The sequence below is a fragment of the Canis lupus genome, chromosome 15, assembly GCF_048164855.1.
Source record: "Canis lupus baileyi chromosome 15, mCanLup2.hap1, whole genome shotgun sequence".
Classification (NCBI taxonomy): Eukaryota; Metazoa; Chordata; class Mammalia; order Carnivora; family Canidae; genus Canis; species Canis lupus.
In genome coordinates, this window is record NC_132852.1 from 33,310,538 (window position 1) to 33,330,566 (window position 20,029).

A 20,029-nucleotide genomic window follows, 5' to 3' on the forward strand; every position below is an offset into this window, starting at 1 on the left:
CAGAATTACATGGTGACTGTGAATTTTGAGAGACATCATAGACAAACTATGTAAATCAAGTTCAGAACAAACTTCCCATCCTATATCTTCTCTATGTATCTCTGCATGTTTTATTTCTATATCCTCTCCTTGCATGAGATCTTTGGCATGTTTTTACACCATGTCACCTCTCCATCCTTCCAGAAATTGTTGAACAAATCTGAACATTCAGTTCCAGCTTGCTATTGTGTTTTTTGTTTGTTTGTTTGTTTTTGGCATTATACATCTGGTAAGATTTTTTCTTGATATTTGCTTTAGAGTCAAAAATTAATTTTATCAGTTTCATTAGGCACCAGTTTTTCTTATATAACATGCCTTCTGTTTCTGAATGTTTTCCTGAGACTCCCCATATTCATTTGCAAGGGGAAGTGTGGGTGGTTTGCTTTTGTACCTTGAATATTCAAAAACATTTTTTTCCTTGCTCTCTCTGATGAACAACAATTTTGTCAGATGTAGAATTTTTGGCTTTCAGTCCTTTTTCTTAAAATTTTTGTAAATGCAGTTCCAATATCTTCTAGCACTTAAGACTACCTACTAAATCTGAAGCTCTTTTTTCTCAGCTCTAAATCCACTCTTTCTCTCCTCTTCTTTGTGACATGAGGTCAGGCCTCAGCAATTACACTTGTCCTCTGTCCGCTTGCCTGTGCTCATAGATGGGCTCTGCCAGCGAGGGGACCAGAGGAAAGGGAAAGCTTAGCGTTAGAAGTTTTGCATCAGTTTTTTAACAACCTTGCCCGGGCAATGGCTTTTCACTCTATTAGCAGTTCTTGGTTCTGGTTTCTAGTTTTTCCAACATCTGCCATAACCAGGCTCACATCATCTTCTCAGAGGTACCACCACCAGTCAGGTCATTAAGACCGCCTCCTCTGAGGTCTGAAATTCAAGTCCAAAGGCCATCTCTTTTAAGATGCTAATGTTGATGATCCCTACTCATTTTTTTTTAATCGCCCAGCCAGACCTTGGGGTGCCCCTTCTTTCATGTATGCCTCTATAGTACCATCTTCTCCTTTTACCTGTCCAAACCTCCAATGCTGTTTAACAGATTTTTAGAATCTCACAAGGAACACTGATTGTGATTTGACAAAGTTTAATTATGTCTTCTCTATTAATGCTTTCAATGGAGGTCATTTTATCTCTTTCCTCTACTTAATCCTCCTATTTTTTTTTTTTTTACATTTCCTATGTAAACAGCATTTTCTGTCATCTGCTAATAATCATAAATGAAGGTTTAGAGCATTCAGTGTCCCTTGTTTCCTGTGTTGGCTGCTGTTTGTGTTCTATAGATATGCATAACTATCCACCAAGTAAATGGGCAGTTTTACATCCCACTGAGGAAATCTATCTCATTTTACTGTGTGTTTTTCCACACAAAAACAAGAGATAATGCTGTGGCCAGCGGCTTCACAAACAATGTTTCTTTTGGACGAGGTCTCATATTTTTCAGTTTCTTTCTTTCTGACTGCTTTCTCAGGCTCTTCTGGGAAAAGTAGTGTTGCTGCTGCTAGTCAAGAGGTCCCCCCCCACCTATCAGCAATGGTGTGGCTGCAGTCTCCTCCAGGACCCTCTGGCTTTGTGGCTTCATCTTCAGTACATGGGCTCAGATGGAGGGCTTTTTACACCCCGCGCACTCCCAAATAGCCAATGCTTCTGGATTTTGCCTTTTCAACCCAAGAGAAATTAATGCATCCTCTGGGAATTCCATCCTATTTTTGCCTGACTCACTGAGCAGTGTTCATAAGCTGTTAGCCCCCAGTGCCTGCTTTTGTTTGGGTATGTGTTTTTCTATTTGTTATACATTATCTCTGGATAATATTATTTTGGTTTGTGGCATAAGGTTGGTATTCTTAGTTTCTTTTTTTTTTTTAAGATTCTTTATTTATTCATGAGAGACACAGAGAGAGAGGGAGAGAGTGGCAGAGACACGGGCAGAGGGAGAAGCAGGCTCCATGCAGGGAGCCTGATGTGGGGCTCGATCCCCAGTCTCCAGGATCATGCCCTGGACTGAAGGCGAAACTAAACCGCTGAGCCACCAGGGCTGCCCTGTTCTTAGTTTCAATGAAAGTAAAATTTTCTTTTTCAGGTGGATTAATTTCTGTGGTTTGGAGGATTGTAAACATACGGCTTGCCATCCTCTTTCTGGAAGCCTGTCAATATATGATTTATACTTGAAGAATCACTTGGAGAAAAAAAATAATGCTTAAAGAGCAGAAAAAGATTTCATTAAAACTATTTTTTGTTATCAATACTTGGAGACATGTGCATATAATCTCCAAATATCCACCTCCCAATCTCGTGAGCTGCAGAATATATTTGTAACTGCCGTTAGACCCACAAACTTAGTAATATCTCCATCAACACCGAATGTAGATGTTACAATGGAGCTTATAGTGAGAGTTGAGACCCCAAAGAAATAGATGACAGTAACTCTCAGGTATTAACTAAGGTGCAACATTGCCACTTACAAAGCAGTTGGAAGAAAACGAATTGAAGCTCTTAGCTTCTTACCCAGTCACATGTAAATTAGGGTAAGTTAGTCCTTTATATGTTTTGGATAATAACCTCTTATCAGATATGTCAGTTGCAAATATCTTCTCCCATTCTGCCGGTTGCCCTTAGTTTGTTTGACTGTTTCCTTTGCTGTGCAAAAGCTTTTTGTTTTGGTGAAGTCCCAGTTGTTTATTTTTGTTTTTGTTTCCCTTGCCTCCAGAGCCGTATCTAGAAAGAAGTTGCTACGGCCCATGTCAAAAAAGTTACTGCTTGTGTTCTTAGGAATTTTATAGTTTCAAGTCTCACATTTAGGTCTTTAATCCATTTTGAATTTATTTTTGTGTATTGTGTAAGAAAAGGGTCAAGTTTCATTTTTCTGCGTATTGCTCTCCAGTTTTCCCAACATCATTTGTTGATGAGACTGTCCTTTTCCCAGTAAATAGTCTTTCTTGCTTTGTCGAAGATGAGTTGACCATAGAGTTGAGGGTCCATTTCTGGGTTCTCTCTTCTGTTCTTTTGATCCATGTGTCTGTTTTTGTGACAGTGTCATACTGTCTTGATGATGACGGCTTTGTAATACAGCTTGAAGTCAGGCATTGTGATGCCCCCAGATTTGCTCTTATTTTTCAAAGTTGTTTTGGCTATATGGGGTCTTTTGTGGTTCCATACAAATTTTCAGGCTGTTTATTTCTGTGAAAAATACTATTCGTATTTTGACAGGGATTTCATTAAATGTGTAGATTGCTTAGGGTAGTATTGACTAGACATTTTGACAATAGTTTTTCTTCCAATCCATAGTCATGGAGTGTTTTTCCATTTCTTTGTGTCGTCCACAATTTGTTTCATCAGTGTCTTATAGTTTTCAGAGTACAGATCTTTTACCTCTTGGTTAGGTTTATTCCTAGGTATCTTACTGTTTTTGAAGAAATTGTAAATGGAATTGATTCCTGAGTTTCTTTTTCTGCTGCTTCTTTATTGGCATATAGAAATGCCATGGATTTCTGTACATTGATTTTGTATTCCTTCAATGTTACTGAATTCATTTAAAAAGTTCTAGTTTAAAAAAAAAAAAGTTCTAGTTTTTTGGTGATACCTTTTGGTTTTCAATGTAGAGTATCATGCCATCTACAAATAGTGAAAATTTTATTTCGTCTAGCCAATTTGGATGCCTTTATTTCTTGTCTGATTGCTGTGGCTAAGACTTCTGGTATTCTGTTAAATCACAGTGTTGAGAGCAGACATCCCTGTCTTGTTTTGTTTCCATAGTGGAAAAATCTTGTTTTTCCCTATTAAGGATGATAACAGCTGTGGGTTTTTCATGTATGACCTTTATTATGTTGAAGTATGTTCTCTATAAACCTACATTGTTGAGGATATGTATCATGAATGGATGTTGTACTTTGTCAAATGCTTTTACTTCATCTATTAAAACAATCATATGGTTCTTATCCTTTCTTTTATTAATGTGGTGTATCATGTTGATTGAATTGTGAACATTGAACCACCCTTATTACCCAGAAATAAATCCCACTTGATCATGGTACGGGATTTAAAAAACTTACAAAACTCAACACCCCCAAAATGAATAATCCAATTAAAAATGGGCAGAAGACATGAGTAGACATTTTTTTCAAAGAAAGTATACAGATGGCCAATAGACCCATGAAAAGATGTTCAACATCACTGATCATCAGGGAAATAAAATCAATGAAATATCACCTCATACCTGTCATAATGGCTAAAACTAACAAGAAACAACAGATGCTGAGAAGGATGTAGAGAAAGGGACACCTCCTGAACTTTAAGTAGGAATGCAAACTGGGGTAGACACTCTGGAAAACAGTGTGGAGCTTCTTCAAAAAGTTAAAAATAGAACTACTCTATGACCCAGCAATTGCACTAATAGGTATTTATCCCCAAAATACAAAAATACTAATTCAAAGGCATACATGCTCCCCAGTATTTATAGCAGCATTACCTATAGTAGTCAAATTAAGGAAATAGTGCAAGTGCCCAACAACTGATGAAGGGATAAAGAAGATGTTATGATGTTATATATATATATAATATATATATATATATTATATATATATATAACATCGTGTGTGTGTGTATAGATATTTACACACAAAATGGATGAAATATTACTCAGCCATAAAGAAGAATGAAATTTTGCCATTTGCAATGACATGGAGCTAAAACATATTATGCTAAGTGAAATAAGTCAGAGGAAGACAACATATGATTTCACTCATATGTGGAATTTAAGAAGCAAAACAAATGAGCAAAGGGAAAGAAAAGAGAAGGAAGCAAATCAAGAAACAGACTCCTAACTATACAGAACAAACTGATGGTTACCAGAAGGGAGATGGGATGAGGAGGGAGTGAAACAGGTGATCAGGATTAAGGAGTGTGCTTATGATGAGCACCAAGTGTTGTATGTGAGTGATGAATCACTACATTGTACACCTGAAACTAATGTTACACTGTATGCTAACTGGAATTTAAATAAAAACTTTAAAAAAAATAGAAGTCAGAAATAAAAGAGGAGTTTTGGAACAAGTTCTATTGTGTCAGAGGTGTGGGAGTGCTTTCTTCTTACATCAAGCCTAAGGAAAGAGGCTTACAGGGTACTGCTCAGAATTTTCAGTTTGCATCTCTTGGAACACTGGGGATACAAGAGGACTGACAACTGGCTCATTTCTGATGAGGGGCTGTTGGGCTAGCCACTCTATGCAGAAGTTGTCACACTGAAGATAATCTGTACTTCTGCTATTTTGGGGGCAAAGAAAGCTTGAACTGTTCCAGAGGCCAGATTTGGGTCACATGTGAGTCTTCTATTACCTCCTCAAGTAAGCATCTGGAGGGGTATGGGTTCCAGCAGAAGAAGGCATGTGAGGTGTACTGAGAAAAGAGTCGTGACCAATCAGTTCAAAAACATGTTTCCACCCAATTCAAAGGAATTGCGAAAGAGACATTAGTGATTACATATTATCCCCCCCTGCAACCCTTCTCCCCACTGCCCTTGCATTTCTGATCCCCTTTACTTTGCTTAACTTTATTTTCCTAGCATGTAACTTCTAACATACCATGCAAGTTACATATTAGTTGTCTTTATTTATTGTCTAGATGTATGACAGGGATCTTCATATATGTTGTTCACTGATCCCAATCACCAGAATAATATTTGGGTCATGATGGGTACTAAAAAAATACTCTGTTAAATCTGAATATGAATTGAATTGGTATTTCCAAAGAGCAGTGAGATGGCCCATACAAGTAAACATTAAATACCTCTCATTCCCAGAGCTCCAGGGTGAAAGCCTGGTTATCTAATTGCAGTCAAGTCCAGCATTTCCTCTTCTGACCACCCTCTTCTATTCATTCTCCAACACTGACCTACCATTCTAGAGAGGCCAGAGTTAACCTAGTCAGTGGGCAACTAGAAATAAAAACTCAAAGACGGTTAATAGGGAGGAAACTGATCCTTTTCCCACTACAGGGAACCTCCTCAAGGAACACCTGAGCTGGAAGGGAGTAAAGCTTTAATTGTAACTAAAATTCAGTTTTATTATTAGTATTACCAATACACTGGACTGAACATAAAGAAACAAATGGCTTAAAAATTAGAAATTACTGGAGGAATGTTTGTTTACCTTAAGTTTACCTGAAAATTCATGGAGGCTTCAAAAGTTTCATCCAAATGCCTAGAGGATCTTGAAGGGGTAAACTTCTGATTACATTTCACCAGCTCTGCTTCTTTCACAAACCAGGCACACTGGCATGTTAAATGCACTCCTTTTCTATTCCTCATTTACAGCACACTCCCTCCTGTCGAAACCTTGACTATCCTTTAGATGGTTCTATTGGGGCTGTTTCTGTTTCAGTATCATAGGCAATTCAAGTCCAGAGCCTATATACAACAGCTTTCATTTCCAGCACACAATACAGTGTATAACACATATTAAGCACTCCATAAAGGTTTGATGAGTGAAGGAATGAATAAATGATAGGACTTCTTGGGATCAGAAGGCTTTATGAGCAGTAGGAGGGCCAAAGTGTTTATTCTAAAGTGTATGGGAATTAAAATTATATAAGTTAAATGAGTGGGTGCATGTCATTTCTTGAATACCCAGTAAAAGTCCAAACAGTTTTTCTTGAGCAGATGAATAAATGCATGAATGAATGCATGAAAAATGAATGCATGAAAAAATGGCTATGTATATATAGGCAAGATTAAAATAGAAAACACAATTTTGTTGGTTTGTTTATTTATATGTCAATAAAATGATTTGTACATTGGTCCTTGTTTTTCTTTTTTTTTTTTTCTTTCCAGGTGATCCTTGTGTTTGTACTAAGCATTGGGTCTCTTATAATCTATTTCATCAACTCTTCTGAGTAAGTAAAATCACTAGTAACCCTTGTCTGCTATGTCAGTATGTTGTCAGCTAATTTGGAGTTGTCTGTTAAGAGTAATGCTTAACATGCCTCTAGACATACACACACACAAGCTCATAAAAAAGATAAGTGTTCTCCCCAAGAAGCACTATACACATTTCCACAGAAAAATGCACGGGTTTCCCCTGTATCCTATCATCATGCATTGCTAGGGGCTGGGGTGCTGTACACAGGTCTATTCTAGATTCTCTGAGACTAGAAGCCTCCAGCTATGGTATCCAACCTTGGACCACTTAGGAGGGTGTTCTATGCCTTTGGAGTCCTCAAGTGTTGAAACAGCAGTTCTATAGCTGTTTCAGGGTTTCTCATAGATTTCAAACAACTTTGGATGGTTTTGAAAAAGGAAAATGCTAGAGCTCACTTGGGATAAAGGAGTATGTTATTGTTTGCTCTTCTCTAAAGCTTTTCTCTTCTATGCCCAAGTTAGAATGGTTTCTTGGACACAACCCAATCTAATATGAACTCCACATTGATCAGCTGGGAATTACATTGGATTTCCAGCTGCAGTAAAATTGGGATTAAGGGCCACAGAAATCAGGTAACTTTAGAAATCCTAGGGAAACTAGCAGTCATTCTTTTGTGAACTCCTTACTGATTTTTTTAGGAAATGTCTTTAAATTTGGGTTCAGATCAATCCATTTGGCTTAGAGTAGCTCTGTATCAGAGGGGTACAGAAGCCAAAATGTCCTGCCTGGGTAGATGGTCTTGCAACCAAGAAGAGCCACATAATCTCAATGCCTCTGACTCCTCATTGATAAAACAGAAATAGAACCAATAAACTCTATGAAAGGAAAACAGGTAATTGTTCTGTTATTTTCAACGACATGTGCAGTCCATGGTTTTGTTTGTATATACCTCTTCCCACGAGAAAAGTAATTTCCTTAAGATGTGAACTTAAGTGTCTTGAATTAACCATTCATGGTAAATAATTAGAACATAGTCTATTCTTTCTCTTTATTTGGTCTTATATAGTCAGAGCTCTTAAAATGTACATCTTTATAAATTGCTCTTGTTCCTTTTCCAGCCCTGTTGGAAGCTGTTCTTCCTACGAAGACAAAACCATCCCTATTGATTTGAGTTTCAATGTGTTCTTTAGTTTCTATTTTGGGTTGAGAGTAAGTATCTATGGAGAGTGGGTGTAAACAGATGAACACAACAGGTGCAACCCAGAGAGATCTGTATGTGCCTTAGTTGTACAATCTGCCTATGTTTTCAGGCTCTAAAACTAGACAGTCTGTGCCCAAATTGTCCAATGTAAAAAGAGACATGAAAACTCTCTCTTGCACTTGAAGCTGTATCTAGGCCAAAAATCTCAATGAAAATGAAATGATTCCTTTTAAATATCCTCACTCTGTCACACTGTCCTCCGTATGGGCTTCCCACCTACAACTGAAAAGGCTTTGCTAATAACCACAAGCTAGCAAACCTGAGTAATAGCCTCTGAAACTGCCATTGGCTCCACTGATTCCACTAATGGCAAATATGCCATATAACTGTATAAAGTACATATCTTTGTTTCATTTTTGTTACATTCATTTATTAAATAATTCTCTCATTCCACAGGCACTTGTTGAAGATCCATCTTAGATCTGGATTTCATTGTATTTATCCATCTGATGCTTATCAGAGACTGTATATGTGTATATATCCATGTGTATATATACATTATGTGTATATATACATGTGTGTACAGTGTCTCTGTGTGTGCATATATATTAACTTGTATTTTTGTGACCTTCCTTCAAAACTTAACTCTCACCACACAGATCATCAACCTCTTTTTACAGTAATCTCCCTCTGGAAATGCTTACTTTCTCAATCTAAATAGGGAAGCTCAGACAGCAGGGTTGGCCAGCCAGGCCTCCAGACAGTTGTACTTTTTCTTAAATCTTCATTACTCACAAATAAGAGGCTTTATCTATGTAATAATATATATCAGAAAGTTCCGGGAGCAGTAGGGAAGGTCAAAGTATTCATTCTGAAGTGTGGGAGTTGAGATCTGGTGAGTAAAATGGGTTCATTTATTGAATACCCACTTATAGATATAAGGACAGTAGAAGTGGATCTATACTAATATATATTCATCTATATAGCTAAGTGTACATATGTGTAGGTAGATATATATATTATAAATACATATGTATAATAGAATGAGATCAAAGCTTCTGTGGATGAGTGAAATATAGCTGAAAGAAGCTACTCTTATGTTCATTTGAAAAATGTTGAGGGTAACAGAATTTGGAGTTTTGTGTTTCTTACATTATAGTTTGTGGCAGCGGATGACAAGATCAAGTTCTGGTTGGAGATGAATTCAATTGTGGATATATTTACCATTCCACCAACCTTTATTTCTTATTATTTGAAGAGTAACTGGCTGGGTAAGTGTGTTGTGGGACTCAGGAACAATCTCTGAAAAAAAAAAAAAAAAGAATCCTTTATGTTCACTCACAAGTATCCTTCATTTTCCTTTAAAGTCTAAATGCTATTTAAAAATATTTCTCATATGATTATATGGTTTTGTAATATATTTTCAGAATTTATTAATTTTTTAACCTCAGCCTGGTGATATAGCTGATGCACAGTACGTGACAGTGTTTGTTTATTGTTTATGGACTGGCTCATCCACACCCTCAGAGGCAAAGCCCAAACATCCCATCCCCCTGCAGCACCTTTATGCAGGGATTCCACATGGACTGGAAGAAATGAAAAGCCTCCCTTGGTCTTTAAAAGCTGTAAATCATCATATCCAGACAGGCTGTGACATGTTAGAGATTTATTTAATTATTTTTTTGTCTTTAATGTGGATGTATGAACAGCACATGAGCATGTGGCTTTTATCACTTTTTATGGAATTCTTTATTATTACCTATTACCTACCAATATTCCTTGCTGTTAGAATTATCCAACATTATAAAGCAAAACATCATGTGAAGAAGGCTGAGGAGCAGATCTTAGAGATTCTATAGTCAGGAGTTTAAGTGGTTTATGAGTAATTTACTGTCTATTCTGAAGAGCAGTGAAATTGAGTGAAGTGTTGAGTGGTGCTTATGATACTTGAGCCACGCTTCCACATGTTTTATGTTATTAGCTCAACAGCCCCATGAGGTAGGTACTTATAATTCCCATTTTGCAGATGAGGAACTAGAGAAGTTAAGGGAACTGCTTTAGATTGTACCAGCTGTTAAGTGCCAGGGCCAGGATTTGAACTAGAGGCCACGCTCTTAAATCTGCAGTGTTCTGTTGTATTTCAGCATCTCTCAGAGAGGAAGAGTATGAACAGTCACAATTGTGTTATAACCCAGACCACTCCCAGAAGTGACCCTCTTCTTTTGGCAGATTTTTCCTTTTGATTGCTTTGTAGGTTTAAGGTTCTTGAGAGCTTTGCGGTTGCTAGAACTCCCTCAAATCCTGCAAATTCTCCGAGCCATCAGAACCAGGTAAATGTGAGCCCTGCCTTAAGTCCTGCTAACTTGCTGGTTTGGATTAGGAATTAAAATGTAAACTGAACCTTCAACTCATTTCCCATCAGAATTTTAGCTCCCAAGATACTATTAACTCCTTCCCTCCCACTGTATTAACATCATATGCTGGCTGAGAAGTTTGCAATCACTTGAAAGTTTGTTTCTACTTTGTTTTGCAGAGTTGCAATGAACAAGGCCATTTAGACTTTAATTCTGTCTCTCTCCTCAAAAAACATTTTAAAAGTAATCCAGAGGCTTTGATTCTACATACTTGCTATCTTGAATCACATCTCTTCTGTCTAGGAATGTTAAGACAATTTCTGAGCACGAGGTGCCCAGTAGCAGCAGTGAAATTGCTTACAAAAATAGAGCCACCTAAATGCCTCAAAAAAAAAAAAAAAAAAAAAAAATCCAAACTACCTTTGAGCAGTAATACTTCTAAAGTTTTAAGCAGTTTGGTTTAATGTTACCCACTGAAAATCTCCATGCCTCTACATCCTCCCTAGAAGCATCAAATTTTATAGGCCAGGTGGATTTCACTGCTAAGTGTTCATGCGTTATGGAACAGTGGGGACTGGGCTTTTCTGGTGTAACAGGTGGCCCTACCTTAAAACCACAGAGATTTCAGCTAAATTTTAGAGCTTTACTTGGGAAACAGAAGCTTGTCTGATCCCCTTCACTCAAAGATCCTGGTATGAGGTTAGCAATATGAGACATTTCTGTGATCCACTCAAAATTCCTTTTACGAACCCATGCTCTGTATGCCTAGGGCACTGCACTTCCTATTTTTACTTTAGACAGTGTAACAATCTAGCAAATCTATTTTATGATGATACACACATATTTTTAAAAGCAATATAATATCAGGCTAGTGGATATCATAACAAAGTGTAAAGTTTTGGGGCAAATGTGTATGACCCAGTATGTTTAGAGCTGGGCATCTGAGACTCTAATGTTTATATGAATCAAGCAGAGGATGCAGATCTATAGATCAGAGGTTGTGTCTGGGATCCCACATTGTTAATAATGTTCCCAGGTAAACGTACCATTGCTTCTACCCCAACAGCTTTTTGTCTTTCTTCCTCTAGCAATTCAGTGAAGCTTTCCAAACTATTATCAATAATCCTCAGTACCTGGTTCACTGCTGCAGGATTCATTCACCTGGTAAGCAACTCATTAAGCTCTCTAATGTTGCTGGTCAGCATAAACTTCTTTTCTTTAAAAAATGCAGGCAAACCTGAATTCCTGTCTCACTCTGTGAGGTTTATCATTTTACTTCCCCTTTCTGGTTCTTCTGCACCCCCATATTTTTCACAAATACATGTTTCCTGCACTCAAGGCATCTATGTTCTGTCTTCCAACTTTCAAAACTTACTCTCAGGAAAGGATCTAACAAGCTTACCCTTCCAATGTATAAGCAATAGGTGAAACTTATTGCTGTATCTTTATAGGGGTCTCCGCATTTTACTAAAGAATAAAAAGTCAAAGAAATGAAGGCAGTGAGAGATTTTCACACTAATAAAGCTGAAAAGTTTTGGGAGAGGAATTGGTGAGTTGCAAAGGGGAGCTTTGGGGCTTTCTTAGATCTCCTAAAATCAATCTGCATACATAGCTGCCTCCTTTGCCTGCAGGAAAGGCTCATTCTTAGCTCACATAATGGGCATTATAATAAATAGGTTTCAACAAGAAGGAGCTAACTCCTTCTATGGACTCTGTTGCTTGAGGACAGTTGAGGAAAAGTCATTAAAAATGCACATATTGAAGTAGGATCTTAAGAGCAGAGGTCTTTGAGAAAAGCAAAACAAAACAAAAAATACAGCAGGAGTCTTTTCACTTGAGTCCTTCTTTCAAAATTAATTAAAGCACTAATGATAAAAAAGAAAAAAAAATAGTTACCATCTTCAGCTGACAAGCAAAATGTCAAACACCAAATGCAAACTATGGTATGAACCTTCAAGAAATCTGAAACCAGCCGCATCCCTCCTCAATCCTTAAGCAGGAGAGAAATTGCCCAGAGAGAAAATCACAGTAGGACAAGCAGATTCTGTGTCTAGAGGATTGCGGTGGGGTGCATGGGCTCACCATGAGAGCAGCAATCATCAGTGTCCTTCTGAAGACCTGCTGGTCATCACAGAATGGTAGGCAACAGAGTGTTATAGGAGAAACCATGGTACCAGGATGTTTTTGTCTTCAGTAGCAGTTCCAATGTAGGGCTTTTAGGCTGAATGTGGCCTATCGACCTATTTTATTTGACCTAATTAGTTTGTACTTTCTGTTATTTTTTTTTTTCTTGCTAACTTTTATAAAGAGCTCACATAAAAACTCAAGTTTCTGTATTCTTTGGGAAAATACAAAGTTCTGGCAATCCACTCTCCCGAGGCCACCAACAGTCCTTGTTGAAGACTAGTTACTCCCTGTTAATAGCACATGCTCTTGAGTTGGACACAGTTTCCACCAGGCTCACTTGAATCAAAGTCTCTTTCTCGACCCTTCTAAGCATGTGAATATGCGCCCTTGTTGGGCATCTAGTCACCCAGGTGAGGAGACCTCCAGTGAAGGATGCATGCAGAGCAACACAGAGAAGCAACCAAATGGCTTATGACTTAAGGATATCCATAGTAAGGCATTCCAACATCTGGAATGTTGAAACCCTAGAAGAGTTACATCCAAGAGCAAAGAAAATGGCAGATTTTCTTGGGAGGATATTTGAAATGATAAAGCCAAATGAAAGCTATTAATTGTCCGAACTCGCCATCTTTACATATACTTATTGGCCTTTGGCTAAAAATTAGCATCATTAAAAGGTGAGTATTAACCAGAAAGAAATCAGGATGATGCTCATGCATAAATTCTGTCAAAAATAACAAGGAGCTGTGGTGGAGGACACAGAGACATAAGTATAATAACAGTTATTTAATATAACAGTTTTAAGAACAATTATAAGATAACTTATCCAAAGAAACAAAGGAGAAGTTAAGAAAAATAAATCTATATTTGAGAAAAATACAAATAAAAGGCTAGAAAAACTTTAAAAATCCTAATTTAAAGAAAATACATATGTTTTATTTTATTTAACTATTTTATTTATTTATTCATGAGACACACAGAGAGAGGCAGAGACATAGGCAGAAGGAGAATCAGGGACCCCAATGTGGGACTCGATCCCAGGACCCTGGGATCATGCCCTGAGCTAAAGACAGATGCTCAATCACTGAGCCACGCAGGCATCCCATACATAAGGTTTTAAATAAAGGATTATTAAACAGTAGCAGGAGTTGGAAAAATGGGCTGAATGATATCAGAGAAAAGAGGGAAAAATATTACCAGAGCTGAAAACTACATTAGAAGGACCCGAAATTAATAAATGTGACAAAGACATGCTTAGGAACATGGTAGACAGGACTGCAGCAAAAACACTGATGTGAAAAAAAGAATAAATTCCTCCAGCAATGTCAACTGAACATAAGATTAATGTTTCTGAAGAAAAGGACATGACAAATGGCACCAGAAAAATGCTTTAAAATAAAGTCTTGAATCTATGGGTTAAAAGGTATACTATGTCCTGGGAAAAATGACCTGAAACTTTATTCCAATCATACTTTGGAGCAGTTTTCTGACCTTCAAAAATAAGGAGAGAAGCCAAGCAGAAGAAAGCAATGTCTATATAAGGGGGAGACATGAACCTAGCCTCAGATTTCTCATCAACATCAAGGAATACCAGATGGTGATAGAGTAGGGGCTGCAAAGTTGTGTGGAACTATAGCCTATCCTGTCATTTTAAGTATGCAAGAGAAAATAACACCCATGAGTCCCTTCTAAAAATATATCTTGGTGATAAAATCCAACCACATAGGAGATGAATCAAAACTAGGAACTCAGGAATGAGGAAACCATGATATAAAGTAGTGGTGATCATTATTGAATGAATTAAAAGTAGACTAAGGCATAACCGAGGGAATTATGGTTGGACTACACGTACGTGTACAATATAAAGATGACATAACTTGTGCAAATGGTCGGGAGGTAAGAGGAAATTGAAGAGCATCCTGTGTCCTCCTCTATAGCACTTCTCATCCAAAGTTAAACAACATGAAGTTTTAAAACATGGAATTTTAATTTTGCAATATGGGGTTAAAAATGATATCTTGACATTTGCCCATAATCCTTTACCTTAACTTTAGCTTATTTTCCATCTGGGACTGATGGGTCTATGCTCACATGGTTAGGAGGAAGAGCAAAGTGGACAAGTAGACCAGCAGGAGGCTGTCAGATCTTAGAAAGGTGCGGGGAGGGAAGGAGGGAAGGTGGTTGAAACACTAAACACTCCCAAAGAGAGTGAGCTAAACCTTAAAGGGTGACTTAACTTGTGAAGGAGATTTCCAGGTTGAAATAAATTTACTTTTAATTTATACAAAATGTTGTGCCAGAATAGGATCGAACCCCTGTCCTGAGATGATGCTGTAAAAGACACTATGGGGTTTTATCTTGAAACTGTCGCAAGCAACAATTTTAATCCTGTGGGAATATACATATATATAGTCATATATTATATATATATGACTAAATACATATATATGACTTAATCTGTGTGGTTTAGACTGGTTTTATTGTAATACACTAGTCTTAGAAAACAGTGAAGATTTCAGAAGTTAGGGGAAGCAGATTAGTAGACTTTGCAACAAAATCCACTGCCAGCCATGGGAGTTAAATAAAGACATACGATCCCTTTCTTATTTTGGAGTAGGGTATTATAGGATTCTATACTTTAACTTACTCATCAAACTTAAGAAAAATTCATTCTTAGGGGTACCTGGGTGGCTCAGTCAGTTAAATGTCTGCCTTTGGCCCAGGTCATGATCTCAAGGTTCTGGGATTAAGCCTCACATTGGGCTCCTTGCTCATTGGGGAGTCTGCTTCTCCCTCTGCCACTCTACCCACTCCTGCTCTCTCTCTCTCTCTCTCTCTCTCAATAAATAAATAAATAAATAAATAAATAAATAAATAAATAAATAAATAAAAAAAATATTTTTTGAAAGATAGACTTAAGAAAAGGTCACTTTTAGGGGATCCCTGGATGGCTCAGTGGTTTAGCGCTGTCTTCGGCCCAGGTCATGATCCTGGAGTCCCGGCATAGAGTCCTGCATCGGGCTCCCTGCGTGGAGCCTGCTTCTCCCCCTGTGTGTCTGCCTCTCCATCTGTCTCTGTATCTCTCATGAATAAATAAATAAAATCTTAAAAAAAAAAAAAGAAAAAGTCACTTTAAAAAAGTGATCAAATACTTGAGTGAACTATATTATTTCTAATTTCTGTTTTAGTTCTGAACACTGAAACAAAAAAATCTACTTTCCTCAGTCATATCTAACATTTTATCATTTTTTGCAATAAATAAAAATAGAATAGCAAGGAAATATGTAAGCTATTTGGAAAAGAAGTCTAAAAATGGAAAAACAAAATTTTATACATTATATAATTATTATTTGGGAGAAATCGGAGGAAAAATTCTTCAGTTTTTTCTTAATCACTGAAAAGATTTTTTGTTTTGAGGGCAGAATAACCTGGAAAACTTGTTTGTTTGTTCTTCCTTAGACACTAGCCTTCATGTGCTTAAGCTCATTGAAATGAAGTGCTTATGTAGGTGCTTCTTTTTTTTTAAGTGCTTCTTCTTTAATGATAACACTGAGCTAGTGAAAAATAAGAATAAACAATAATTAATCCATCTGAGAGCCTTTGGGGTGGCTGAGAGCCTCTTGGATGTGATTACTTGCCCAGATGAAGAGAAAAAGATATGGGCAGCCAGTCCCATGGAGCCCTCCAAATGTGGGTTCAAGCTACCATGTCCTCTCAGAGTTCAGCACAATAAAGGAAAACAAGACTCACAATAACTACCCAAACTTTGCAAACTTTTTAGTGCAACCAGGGAATCACTTAATACTTCATTTGGATTGAATTAACTGAAACTAATGCAGTATTTTGCCTATTCTTTATAAACTTTCCCTTGGATTCCATTCAGAGATCTTTCCTGAATCTCCTCTCTTTGGACAGGTGGAAAATTCTGGTGATCCCTGGCTCAAAGGTAGAAATTCACAGAATATATCATATTTTGAGTCTATTTACCTGGTCATGGCAACAACGTCAACTGTTGGCTTTGGAGATGTGGTAGCCAAGACATCCCTAGGACGGACCTTCATCATGTTTTTCACTCTGGGGAGTTTGGTGAAGAATATTTTTAATATCTTTGAATATAGCTACATAAACCAAAAACATGTAGTTAATGGTGAGAAATAAAGCAATATAGGTTTGAGAGTGAATGTTGCATTATTCAGAGCAGATGTCAAATGAAAATGGAAGATATTAAGAGCCCATATTTCCCAAACCACATCCCCTGGAGAGCATGATGTAATCGCTTGATTGCCAAACATGAGGATAACAGACAAAGGAGAACAGACTTTCCTTATTAGCCTCTACACTGAATTGGGCAACCCTATATTCCTTTATCTTTTGCCCATCAGTCTTTTTTCCAAAGAGGAAGAAGGGCATTTGAGATTAGATTTGAAGAAAATTCTGTTATTTCCAGACCAAATGCATAAGCTCTCTCTGAAGGAGCATTTTACCTCAGATATGTGAGTATCTGCACTTGTCATGGGCAAAGGAAACCTCCTTTTCTTTTAGTGACTTGAATTTCAATTCCTTAAAAACCATTAACAGAATTCTCCATTCCACTATGGTGATATTCCTCTGTCCATTGTTACATTCCCTCATTTCAGTCATTTTTCCTTGGAGAGAAAGGCTGTGTCCCACATGCTTTATTTTTTCGAAGGCTTCAAGTAGTACCAGCTCCAGGGGTCAGAAAGGCAGTTAGATGTGAGTAGGGAGCAAAATGGGCAGGAAAAAAGGTTGCCTTACTGCTTGTCTTTGCTTTCATCATTTTGAATGCTGCAAAGCACTTTATTCGATTTAAACCAAATCCAAAGATTGAAGTAAGGAAGAAAAAAAATGGTCTGCCTTTTAAAGAGAGTTCACAGTCACATCCCTCATAGATAAGAGAAAGTTTTGTGCACCTTCCTTTCCCCCCTATATCAGAAAATAACGACACCTAAGATTTTATTTGCTGATCATTTTAGATCCTATTTGCGAATTATATACCTGAAATGGTAGAACTTTTTGCTAACAAGAGGAAATACACCAGTTCCTATGAAGTAGTCAAAGGGAAGAAGTAAGTATAGCTTTCAAGTATAATTTCTACAGTTTGAGAATTCCTACTAGTCACATATCCCTTTCTAAACACCTATTGTCTGGCCTAGGTGAATATATTGGCAAGGTCCTTCATTCAATTAACAGAGTTGGGCTAAAATAAATACCATAAGAAGATATTTGCTATTTGATAAACCCTGCTATATAGATGCCTAGCACTTAGTAAATAAACTAAAATGACAAGAGAATGTTGCCATTCCCTGTCAAGTATTGATTGTGGCAATATTTCTATGTTTCTTATCACCAACTATTCTGATACATCTTTTACTAACTGTCCTATTCATTTTAATCATGTGATTAACTTATGGCTAACTTCACATAATGGATCAAATTAAAGTCACAGTTCAAATTTAAAATAATTACTTCAGTTCTGTTATCTTGGCCCAAACCCCCCTATACCACATGGGGGCTCGTTCATGGGCAGAGGTTTCCTAGGTGGAATAAGAATTGCCACATCTTCTACAACACTTCATAGATCACCTGTTTTGTCTGTGTCACAACCACCTGTTCCAGAAGGGAAACAAGAGTTGGTGCTATTTCTTACCCTATTTCTCTGTAATGTGTTACTTCAGTTTCCATTATGGTTTTCACATCTAAGGAGGAGAGAATGAATTGGAGATATTAAATTTGAAGCCAATCTTTCTTATTTTGTCTTGATTGGCTATAGAGGAAACAAGTACAGTGAAGAGAAACTTTCTTGGAGTGGTCTTTTAGCATAATTGGATGAAAACCAAGATTGACCTAGGAGTCTGAGGGGGAGAGTAGTAGTAGTAGTAGTAGTAGTACTACTACTACTACTACTACTAATAATAATAATAATAAAAATAATACTATAATAATACTACTAATAATAAAATAATAAAAATAATACTATAATAATACTACTACTAATAATAATAATAAAAATGAGTTGAAAACAATGAAATGAACTACATAAGCCAAAGTCTGACCCAATTTATTGCAGGACAGGGATGTGGAACATATGCCAAAGTAGCCCAAGAAGTCTGAAAAATTTAAAATTAAGTTAGGCTAAATGTACACTTTCAGTTTCCTTAAATGAATAATACAGGGAAAAATAGCTTCTTTAAATGAAGGAAACCTAAGGAAATTGACAGCAATTTTTCACTGTAAAAGTTACATGCATAGATTTTTGCACCTGCTCTAGATATCTCTCCACTGGGCTCACTTTTTTTGCATGGACTAGATAGTTTTCAATGTGGAAGATAAACCAAAATGATCTAGAGTGTATTGCCACCTCTGCCATTTGTTTGACTATGAGAGAATCAGTGAACCATGCTGAGACTCTGTTGTTCCTTTGAAAAAGATTATATCAGCTAATCAGGAATCAAGTGAAAAAAATTAAGTGAAGTAACACATGTGCCAGTCAATTACAAGTTATAACAACTATGAAAAATATAGCAATTATGATAGTTATTATTGTATTCCTGAAAAGGTATGTGTAATTCAAATGTTTGGATTCATACCCCAACATGGGGTGAACTGGGACTACAGAAATTTGACATTTCTTTTCTCTATTGGAGATGAATTCTTCAGCGTTTCTATTTTAAAAATCTGGGTAATTCAAATACCAGATGGATTTATAACTGTGTTTAAGCAAATTGTCCATATCTAAGTCTTGACAGCAAGATACTTCTGTTCCTCCAATGATCCACCTCACATAGTCTTGCTCCCTAGGTTCATCGTGGTCTGTGGAAACATTACAGTTGACAGTGTGACTGCTTTCCTGAGGAATTTTCTCCGGTATAAGCCTGGGGAAATCAACATCGAGATTGTTTTTCTGGGAGAGTAAGTGTATCTGTACAGTTCATGAGCACTAAATTAACAATTGAAATATGGGTGCATTTTTTTAATGGAAGAGAATTGCCCTTGCAATATTCATAGAAAATTAGGAAATAACAATAAGCAAAAAGAAAAGAAAAGGCAATCTTATGACCAGGGATATATTTTGGAATATATCTTGCCTGATGTTTTTCTGTGTATGTCCTAACATTGTCTAAGAGATTTCTTATCATTTAGGAAAGTATTCCATATTTATTATTATTACATATGGCCATGAAATGTGCACGTCTAGTGTACTTTATAATTATTATGCTGTTAATTCTTAGAATTGGAAATGTGAGTTCAAGTAGGTGCAGAAAGTATTGTTTTTGATGATGTTTTGTTCTATGAAGCTTACATTTCCACAAGTAGAATCCAGGTCAACTATTTTGTGAAACACTGGAAAATGCATACTTAAAACAAAAAGATTTTTCAGTAGGCAAAATGGTTTCTCATTGTTTTATTTTTCAATTTTGGTTCCTACTGAGACTGAA

At 36.9% G+C, this 20,029-nt stretch overlaps 1 protein-coding gene across 6 annotated transcripts in view; it reads left to right on the forward strand.

Moving 5' to 3' along the window:
• KCNU1 (potassium calcium-activated channel subfamily U member 1) overlaps window positions 1-20,029 on the forward strand; it is a 146,724-nt gene that overhangs the window by 13,254 nt on the left and 113,441 nt on the right. For 4 of the 6 annotated variants that reach the window (XR_012007664.1, XM_072776408.1, XM_072776405.1 and 1 more), the window contains exons 3-10: window positions 6,863-6,924; window positions 8,009-8,099; window positions 9,251-9,362; window positions 10,346-10,421; window positions 11,534-11,609; window positions 16,488-16,658; window positions 17,567-17,658; window positions 19,392-19,502. Coding sequence is in view for 5 of the 6 variants with exons in the window: in XM_072776408.1 (XP_072632509.1) it covers window positions 6,863-6,924; window positions 8,009-8,099; window positions 9,251-9,362; window positions 10,346-10,421; window positions 11,534-11,609; window positions 16,488-16,658; window positions 17,567-17,658; window positions 19,392-19,502 (791 nt within the window). In the remaining variant the exon portion in view is untranslated. Of the gene's footprint in view, window positions 1-6,862; window positions 6,925-8,008; window positions 8,100-9,250; window positions 9,363-10,345; window positions 10,422-11,533; window positions 11,610-16,487; window positions 16,659-17,565; window positions 17,659-19,391; window positions 19,503-20,029 lie in introns of all 6 variants that reach the window. The other 2 variants (XM_072776406.1, XM_072776407.1) reach the window with 2 other exon arrangements.